Genomic DNA, 9990 nt, shown 5'->3' with positions numbered 1-9990 from the left:
CGCTCGGACCACACCACCTGCGACTACACTGGTCAAGTTGAGCAAGGGACTGCCCCCGCCACATCCGTGGGGTCCACCCCACTAGCTCAGGCCGCCACTAGCGACTTACCGGCCCGTAGTGCTGCAGTTAGCCAAGCACACGTGACGTGCTACAAGTGCCAAGGAAGATGACACCAGGCCAATCAATGCCCTTCATCGGCACTTCTGATCGACGCTGGAGACGTCGACCCGGACCACATGGACGGAGTGGACACACCGCAGGATGACCACTATCACGGAGAAGAAGAGTTCGCCCTCGAGTACGAGGAGCCCGATGGACAGGTCTGGTACATACAGATCATCGAGGCACGAGAGACCCCCTCCGTGGCACCACGTGTGTCCAACCGACTGTTGGCCAACATTGTCGTCGACGCGCCCAGCACTAGTAGAGCGCGACCATCACCGCGGGTTACCATCCCCTCTAGGATCCTTCCGGTTGAACCACAGCCGGAACCATTCCTTGATGCGGCCCTCCGCACCTCGATCTTCTACATATACGTCAAGATCAACGGCAAGGTGTGCAAGCTGATCGTGGACAGCTGAAGTTGCATCAACGCCATCTCTGATACGATGGTTACCCAACTAGGGTTGGCCGCTATTGAACACCCTACTCCCTACGACGTCTCGTTGATTGACGCTTCTTCGCTAGCAGTGAAGCGTCAATGCCGCGTTCCGTTGAAGGTGAGCGCCTACGACGAGAGCGTCCTCTATGACGTACTCCCCATGAAAGTGGGTAGCATCATCCTAGGCCGTCCCTAGCTATACGACCACGAGGTCACCCTAGCTAGGCGAACGAACACCTGTTCGTTCTTGTACCAAGGATGACGGGTTACATGGTACCCATATAGCATGAAGTCGGCGAACAAGCCGGCCGCGACCAAACCCGTAGGGTTAATAGTCGTCCGAAGGCCCTTATTCAGCCATGACCTGTGTCGCGAGGGAGACGACATGCCCTTATGCCTCGCCGTCATCCTCGACGTCCCCACCGATCCACCGGTAACACCTCGTTCACCTGAGGTCGAGGCCCTCGTATCGGAGTTCGGCGATGTCTTCCCGGATGAGCTACCTGGTGGGTTGGCCCCGATGCAGAACATACAGCATACAATCGACCTAGTACCCTGTGCGTCACTACCGAACCTACTGCATTATCGCATGGAGCCGCCGAAGTACGAGGAGTTATTACGACAAGTCAGGGAGCTCTTAGAGAAGGGCCTTATCCAAGAGAGCCTTAGCCCATGCGCGGTTCCGGCCCTCTTAGCTCCGAAGAGGATGGCACGTGGCGTATGTGCTGCGATAATCGTGCCATCAACAAGATAACAGTCAAGTACCATTTTCCCATTCCCAGAGTTCAGGACTTGTTCGACATGATGGCTGGATCTACTGTCTTCTCCAAGATAGATTTGAGGAGCGGATACCATCAGGTCCAAATTCGTCCCGGTAATGAATGGAAGACCGCCTGATGCCGGACGTTATCTCAACGGCGTTCGACCGTCACCGAGGGTAGGAACTCGGTGTCGTATCACTAACTAATCGATTTACGTCCACGACGTCAACCGATGGATATGCGGAGAACAGAAATGCATGTATGACGATAACGAGGATGATGGTCCGACTATGGTACGTGCAATGCGCCGACAAGCTATGAGAGCCAATCCGGTGCGGGGACGGGGTCGCCTAGCTAGGTTGAACCAGCCCTCCAAGTCGTCCGAGGCGGGTCGAGGGCGCGCACGCCGTCGAATGGGGTAACTCCCACTGGATTGCTCACACGCGTCGGGGCGTCCCGACTCGTACCGGACAGGTAAGACGCTCGTCTTTGTTTCGTCGTACTCTCAATCTGTCTCACTCACCTATCTAACCCGAGCGCGGTGGAGGCAATACGAAAGAATACTGAAGGAAATAAATGACGTAAAGGGGCGAGTGAAGCAGAGTACCTTCCGCGCTGGCGACGGATCTTCGTACCAACTGGTTCGGAGGAGGAGTTGTCGGGCGCGGAGGTTGACTGGTGCGGAGGCGCGGCGTCGGTGTGGCGAGCAGGAACCCCAGCGTCGCGCGGATCACGGACGGCGGGCACGTCGCGAGGACGGTGGCACAAGGCCAGGCGCATAAGGCACCGGTGAGCACGGCCAGCGGGCGCTGCAGACGGCGCTCGATGCACCGGCGCGCGCGCTGTTGCCACGCGCCGCGGGTGTCGCACAGCACACAGCGGCGCAGCGGCGCTGCTAGGGCGGGCTGCGCGGCGGGGCGAGGCGGCGGCGCGGCAGCGGGCAGCGCGCGCGGCGCAGCGCATGGCGGCGCGCGGCGCGGGCGCGCGTGGCGGCGCGCGCGTATCGGGCGCAGCGCGCGCTTGTGGCGCGGCGGCGGGCGCGCGGTTGGCGCGGCGGTGGGCGCGCGGTCAGCGCGGCGGCGGGTGCGCGGTCGGCGCGGCGGCGGGCGCGCGGCGGCGCTCGACGGCAGGTGGCGCTCGGGGCGGCGCGCGAACGGCGGCGGCGGCGGCACGGCGGCAGCGTGGACGGCACGGCGGCGGCGGCGGCGCGGCGGCACCGCGGACGGCGCGGCGGCGGCGCGGTCGGCGCGGCGGCGGCGCGCGGCGGCGCAGCGCGGCGCGCGGCGCGCGGCGCGCGCGCGGCGCGGCGCGCGGCGCGGCGGCGCGGCGGCTCCTTCCCCTCCCTTTCCTTCTTCTTCCCTTTTCTTCCTCTCCCTTCTCTTCTTCCTCTCTTCTTCTTCTTCTTCTTTCTCCTCTTCTTCTCCACGACCTGACCCTCCTTTCTCAAAAGTGCAATTCTTCAAAAATTAGGTCAAGGTAAGGGAAGCGCCCACCTCTTCCCCTTATATGGGTGAGATGGCCCTTCCTTAGTCCACTAACACAAAAGAAAAAGGAGAGAAAATAAGCAAGAAAATAGGAAACGGGCTTGTCAGGCCCAACATAAAAGAAAAAGGGGGAAAAGGGTTCCGCCTATGGGCCCTTCCCCTGCTACATGACAATACGAATAAAGGGAAAAACTATAAGATAAAGTAACCGACTATAACGGTGTGCTCCGGTGGTCGGCGTCCGCGTCATGCCGAGTAACGGAATGCGGGATCCCGTGTTGCTGCGGCGGCTCGTCGTGGTGGCTGGACTCGTCTCGGTGGCGGGCGGGGTAGTGCCGGCTCCTCGGGTGCTGAGTCGGGGGAGTCCTGCTGCTCCTCTTCTGCTGGCTCGATGACGACCGGTGGTGACGCGGCATCAACCCTCCCGTGGTGGGAAGGACTCGACTCCGCGAGTCGGGGTGGAAGGATCGGCGACGGTGGAAGGAGGTCGGAGACGGGCGTCGTTGCTCTGTTCTGCAATCCACGTGTCGTCGCGCAGTGTGGCCGCCCAACGTACTAGGAATCTCCTCGATGCTTCCCCACCTGCATGGTCAATTACCTCCTGCAGTACACAATCGATTGCCTCGTGCCCATCGGGTGAAACAATCGGGAGTGGTGTCGGCAAACTCACTCACGCTGAAGGGGTCTAGAGGCTGGGAGTGGGGAGGAAGAAGGGGCCCGGTACTGAGCTAGGTCCGCCACATTGAATGTAGAGCCTATTCCCACGTAGGAGGAATTTTGGCGACATACGCGTTGTCGCCCACTCTACGGAGGATCCGAAGCGGGCGGCGCTGCGAGCATGCAGCCGTTGCCGTCCGGGAGAGTATCTCTCGGCCTGAGTCTGACCATCACTAGGTCTCCCGTCAAATGCTCTGGGTCGGCGATGCAAGTCGGCGGCTTGTACAATGCATTTTGCTGCGTGATCCTATCATGAATGCGATGATGTAATGCAGAGACATGCTGGGCAAATGCAAGTGCGTCCTCGGAAACCCTAACATGAGGATCTATGGGAGCTAGGTCTAGGGGTCGACGGGGTGCCTGGCCGTGGCGATCTCAAAGGGCTCAACCCGGTGGTTCTGTTCACCGAGGAGTTGTATGCGAACTCAGCGCGTGGTATGACAAGATCCCAAGACGCGAGGTGTTCGCCTACGAGGGAACGTAGTAGGTTGCCCAAGCTACAATTGACCACCTCCGTCTGACCGTCGGTCTGCGGATGGTAGGCAGTCGAGAACTTGAGCTTCGTGCCCAAGAGGCTCCACAGGGTCCTCGAGTAACTCGTGAAGCGCCGCCACGGCGGACACGATCGAGGATGGCAGGCCATGGAGGCGCCGCGATCTCTGAAGAAGATCTGGGCGACCTTCACGGCGTCAGACGTCTTCGCGCAGGGCACGAAGTGGGCCATCTTCGAAAACCTATCCACGACTACCATGATGGAGTCGTAGTGCCTCGCGGTGCGGGGCAGTCCCAAGACGAAGTCCATGCTCACGTCGTCCCAGGGACGCCTCGGCGTCGGCAATGGGGTATAAAGTCCGGCGCTCTTCTTGACCTGCTTGGCCAAGGCACATACACGGCACTGGGCAACTATGTTGCCAACATCGCGCTTTAGGGAAGGCCAGTAGAATTGGCCTTCCATGGCGGCGATCGTCTTGTCGCGGCCAAAATGACCGCTAAGGCCTCCGGCGTGACATTCCCAAGTGAGGAAGTCACGTAGTGATGTGCGGGGTACGCACAATCTGTTCTTAAAGAACAGGTATCCGTCAGTAAGGACATAGTCCTTGTAATCCTGGGATGGTCCTCGTCGGACTTCCGCGATGATGGGGCCGAAATCAGGGCAGTTATCGTACCCATCTCGGATGGTCTCGAACCCCAAGACTGTCACCTTCATGACGTTGAGCACGTGAATTCTCCGGCTGAGGGCGTCGGCTACAACATTGTCCTTGCCCTTCTTGTGCTTGATGATGAAGGTGTAGTCCTGTAGGTACTCGACCCACCTGGCGTGCCGATCGCTCAGTTTCTGCTGCGAGTGTAGGTACTTGAGCGCCTCGTGATCCGAGAAGAGCACGAACTCCGATGATAGGAGGTAGTGTCTCCAATGCCGTAAGGCTTGGATGACCGCGTAGAACTCCTTGTCGTACGTGGAGTATCGAAGCTTTGCATCATTCAGCTTCTCGCTGAAGAACTCGACGGGGTGGCCCTCCTGGCTGAGGACGCCTCCGATGCCGATACCTGAGGCATCGCATGTAACCTCGAACACTTTCCCGAAGTCGGGAAGCCGTAGTACCGGCGCCTGTGTCATCATGAGCTTTATCTGCTGGAAAGCTCTCTCTGCTGCCGGTGTCCAGGCGAACGACTCCTCCTTGAGGCAGTCGGTGATGGGGGCCGTAACGGAACTGAAATTCCGTATGAATCGTCTATAGAAAGTCGCCAGTCCTATGAAACTCCTAACGTCGTGCATGCTTGCCGGGGTCGGCCACGACGTGATGGCCCGGACCTTCTCCGGGTCGGCGGCAACGCCCTGGGCGGACACGATGAACCCTAAGAAGGCAACCTCGGACGCAAGGAAGCTACACTTCTTGGGGTGGGCGTAGAGCTGCTCCTGCCGTAGGATGGTGCAGACCTGCCGAAGGTGGTCCGCATGCTCGTCTCTGGATCTGCTGTAGACGAGGATGTCGTCGAAGTAGACGACCACGAACTTCCCTATGAAGGCGCGCAGTACCTCGTTCATGAGACGTTGGAAGGTACTGGGCGCGTTGGAGAGGCCGAAAGGCATAACCCTCCACTCATATAAACCGTCCTTTATCTTAAAGGCGGTCTTCCATTCGTCGCCAGGACGGATCCGTACTTGATGGTATCCACTCCTCAAGTCTATCTTGGAGAAGATAGTGGATCCTGCCATCATGTCGAATAGATCCTGCACACGCGGAATGGGAAAACGGTACTTGACCGTTATCTTGTTGATGGCACGGCTATCGCAACACATGCGCCACGTGCCATCCTTCTTCGGCGCTAGGAGAGCGGGTACTGCGCAGGGGCTCATGCTCTCCTGAATGAGGCCCTTCCCCAAAAGATCCCTCACTTGTCGTAGCAGCTCCTCGTACTTCGGCGGCTCCATGCGGTAATGCGGTAGGTTCGGAAGCGACGCGCCGGGCACCAAGTCGATGGCATGCTGTATGTTCCTCATCGGGGGTAATCCGCTTGGTAGCTCTTCCGGGAAGACATCTCCGAACTCCGATAGGAGAGCCTCAACCTCTGGGGTGCGAGGGGTCACTGCACTGTCAGCAGGGACGTCAAGGGTGACGGCCAGACACATAGGTGTATCGTCACCCTCGCGGCCAAGGTCGCGAGTGAATAAGGGTCCTCGGACTATCACTAACCCTACTGGTCGGGTCGCGGCCGGCTTGCTGGCCGGCTTCGTGGTGTACGGGTGCCACGTAACTCGTCGCCCCTGGTGCATAAAGGAGCAGGTGTTCACGCGCCCTGCTAAGGTGACGTCGTGATCATATAACCACGGCCGACCGAGGATGATGCTACCCACCTTCATGGGTAGTACATCACAGAGTACGTCCTCGGCGTATGTGTTCACCCTCAGGGGGACGCGGCACTGACGCTTCACAGATAGTGATGAAGCGTCGATCCATGAAACGTCGTACGGCGTGGGGTGTTCTATTGAAGTCAACCCTAAACCGTTGACCATAGTATCTGAGATCGCATTGATGCAACTACCGCTATCCACGATCACCTTGCACGCCTTGCCGTTGATCTTGATGTACGTGTAGAAGATCGATGTACGGGTGGCCGCATCAACGAACGGTGTCGGCTGTTGAGCAGCCCGTGGAAGTCTAGCGGAGTTGTCAACCCGCGGTGATATCCTATCTCTACTGCTGCCGGGTGTGTCGATAGCGATGTTGGCTAACGGCGGACGGACGCCACGCCTGTCACGGTGGGGCCTCGCACCTCGATGATCTGGATGAATCCTATCTGTCCATCGGGCTCCTCGTACTCAAGGCGCATTCCTCGTTCCGTGATAGTGGTCCTCCTGGGTACGTCGGCTCCATCGCAATAATCCTGTTGGGTTCCCGACATCAATCAAAAGTGTAGATGGGCATTGGTGTGCCCGGTGCCCTCGTCCTTGGCATTTGTAGCACGTGATGTGTGCTTGACTTGGTGCAGCGCTACGGGCGGGCATCGCCGATCGAGGCCGGGCTTGCGGGTAGACCCCACTGAGGTGGTTGGGGTCGTTCCTTGGCCCCGGTGACCGGTGCGACCCGAGTGGTCGCGGGTAGGGTGGAACGAGCGGGTGCAAGCGAACCGTAGGAACTTCGCGGCGTGGTGTGCGCGTTGGCGCGGGCGTCTTCGATAGGCGGATCCATGTGTTCCACTAGGTGGTATGTCTCGCCGACCTCTGCGGTTGGCAGTCGAGGACCTTGCTGCGCGCAAGGCGGGCGAAAGGCCGTGGCGAAGGCGATGATGGCGAGGATCCTCCACGAAACGGCAACGCATCCGGCATTCCTCGAAAGCCTCGATGTACTCCGACACCGGGAGTCAACCTTGCTTAAGGTCGAGCCACGAGAGGAAGAGTGTCATCTGGTACTGACGAGGAACGTACTTGTTCCTTAGCTTCGCGCCATTTCTGCCACGACATGATGGGCTGTCCGCTCGTTCGGCCGAGAATTCCTCATTCTCCCAGAAGATCTTGGCTTGTCCGCTGCCGTGTCTCCGGCGTGCTCGGCGCAAAGGTCGCCATCCATCCTGTACCACCTGAAATACAAGTTCATTTTGATTCCCAGTCAATGAACTCCTTGGGCTTCCTCGAGCCCTCGTGACGGAGTGCGTCGGCGCGCCGCGCTCCTCTGGATGCGTGCCACGATGCTCCTCGCGCCCGCTGCGTCATCATAGTGCCGCTCGGGCACGGGGTAGTCCCCTCGTCGCTGGTCCATGGGGCGACGGGGCGGGAATGGGTCGTGTCCGCGGTCGTCCCCGTGGTAGGGACGACCATCCCGCGGTGCTCGGTCCAAAGGCACCGGACGATGTGGTGGTGGGCATGCACCGTCAGCCCCGTAATATGGCGGGGGTGGCGGCCGTGGGTAGTCCTCGCGTCGCGCCGGTGGCTCGTCGAACCGCGGACCACGGGGAGGAACGGGGTCGAACCGACGAGCCGGATAGTCACGGCCCGGGTCGCGCTCGTATTGACGTATTGGGAGATCAGGTCGAGCATAAGGGACCCCGTCGTAGCCACGGGCGTAGTCGTCCCGCGGGCGATGCATGTCCCAAGCGCGGACATCCTGTGGGTCGCGCACGGGCTCCCTAGCTAGGCGTACCGGTGGCGGTACGCCGTAAAATGGGCGATCAGGGACCTCGTAATCATCAGCAAGGTCCGGGTCGGGGTGACCACGGTGTTCGGGTCTACCAGCCCCGTAAGGGGGGCGAGGGGGGCCTCGTGCAACCGGTCCCGCCTCAACTCCGTGCTCGGACACTCGGGTGTCGGCGAGCATCCGCTCCAAGCGCTCCGTTCTAGCTGCCGGGGCGTCTAACGGTGTGCTCCGGTGGTCGGCGTCCGCGTCATGCCGAGTAACGGAATGCGGGATCCCGTGTTGCTGCGACGGCTCGTCGTGGTGGCTGGACTCGTCTCGGTGGCGAGCTGGGTAGTGCCGGCTCCTCGGGTGCTGAGTCGGGGAAGTCCTGCTGCTCCTCTTCTGCTGGCTCGATGACGACCGGTGGTGACGCGCCATCACCGCCTTTAAGATAAAGGACGGGTTGTATGAGTGGAGAGTCATGTCATTTGGCCTCTCCAATGCACCGAGTACCTTCCAGTGCCTCATGAATGAGGTACTATGCGCGTTCATAGGGAAGTTCATAGTCGTCTACTTTGACGACATCCTCGTCTACAGTCGATCGAAAGACGAGCATCTCTACCACCTCCGACAGGTTTGCACTGTCCTACGGTGCGAGCAGCTATGCGCTCACCCCAAGAAATGCAGCTTCCTCACCACGGAAGTCACCTTCCTCGGGTCTATCGTCTCCGCTCTGGGCGTTGCCACAGACCTGGAGAAGGTCCGGGCCAATTTGCATGACGTTAGGAGCTTCATAGGTCTCGCGACCGTCTACAGACGATTCATACAGAACTTTAGTTCCGTCACGGCTCCCATCACCGACTACCTCAAGGAGGAGTCATTCACTTGGACAACAGCAGCAGAGCGAGCTTTCCAGCAGATAAATTTCATGATGATATAGGCGCCGGTGCTCCACCTACCTGACTTTGGGAAGGTGTTCGAGGTCACATGTGATGCCTCAGGCGTTGGGATTGTGGTGTCCTTAGTCAGGAGGGTCGCCCCCTTCGAGTTCTTCAGCGAGAAGCTGAATGATGCCAAGCTTCGTTACTCAACCTACGACAAGGAGTTCTATGCCATCATTCAGGCCTTGAGGCATTGGCGACACTACCTCCTATACTCGGAGTTTGTACTCTTCTCGAACCACGAGATGCTCAAGTACCTGCACTCGCAGCAGAAGTTGAGTGATCGACACGCTAGGTGGGTCGAGTACCTACAGGACTACACGTTTGTCATCAAGCACAAGAAGGTCAAGGAAAACGTCGTCGCTAACGCCCTCAGCCGGAGAGCCCACGTGCTAAACGTCATGAAGGTGACAGTCCTTGGGTTCGAGACCGGTACGACAGGTGCCCCGATTTTAGTTCGATCATCGCCAAAGTCCGACGAGGCCCGTCCCAGGATTATCAGGACTATGTCATCACCAATGGATACCTGTTCTACAAGAACAGGTTATGCGTGCCTCGCACGTTGCAGCGTGACTTCCTCACTTGGGAGCATCATGCCGGAGACTTAGCGGCCACTTCGGCCGCGACAAGACCATTGCGGCAGTAGAGTACTAGTTCTACTGGCCTTCGTTGAAGCGTGATGTAGGCAACATAGTTGCCCAATGTCGTGTTTGTGCCTTGGCCAAACAAGTCAAGAAGAACGCCGGGTTATACACCCCGCTACCGACGCCCAAGCGTCCTTGGTACGACATGAGTATGGATTTCGTCCTAGGACTACCTCGCACCGCGAGGCACCACGACTCTATCATGGTAGTCGTGGATAGGTTCTCGAA

At 59.3% G+C, this 9990-nt stretch overlaps 1 protein-coding gene across 1 annotated transcript; it reads left to right on the top strand.

Annotated features, from left to right (window-relative positions):
• Window positions 1-609: 609 nt before the first annotated feature.
• On the top strand, window positions 610-9764 carry LOC144716328 (uncharacterized). The gene is made up of 4 exons (XM_078591456.1): window positions 610-768; window positions 8839-8958; window positions 9118-9413; window positions 9560-9764. Exons 1-4 carry the CDS (start codon window positions 610-612, stop codon window positions 9762-9764), a joined length of 780 nt encoding a protein of 259 aa, XP_078447582.1.
• The last annotated feature ends 226 nt before the right edge of the window (window positions 9765-9990 follow it).

Source organism: Wolffia australiana, chromosome 2 (genome assembly GCF_029677425.1).
Source record: "Wolffia australiana isolate 7733 chromosome 2, ASM2967742v1".
Taxonomy (NCBI): domain Eukaryota; kingdom Viridiplantae; phylum Streptophyta; class Magnoliopsida; order Alismatales; family Araceae; genus Wolffia; species Wolffia australiana.
Note: the sequence above shows the minus strand (reverse complement) of the source record. Positions and strands in the feature narration are given on the sequence as shown.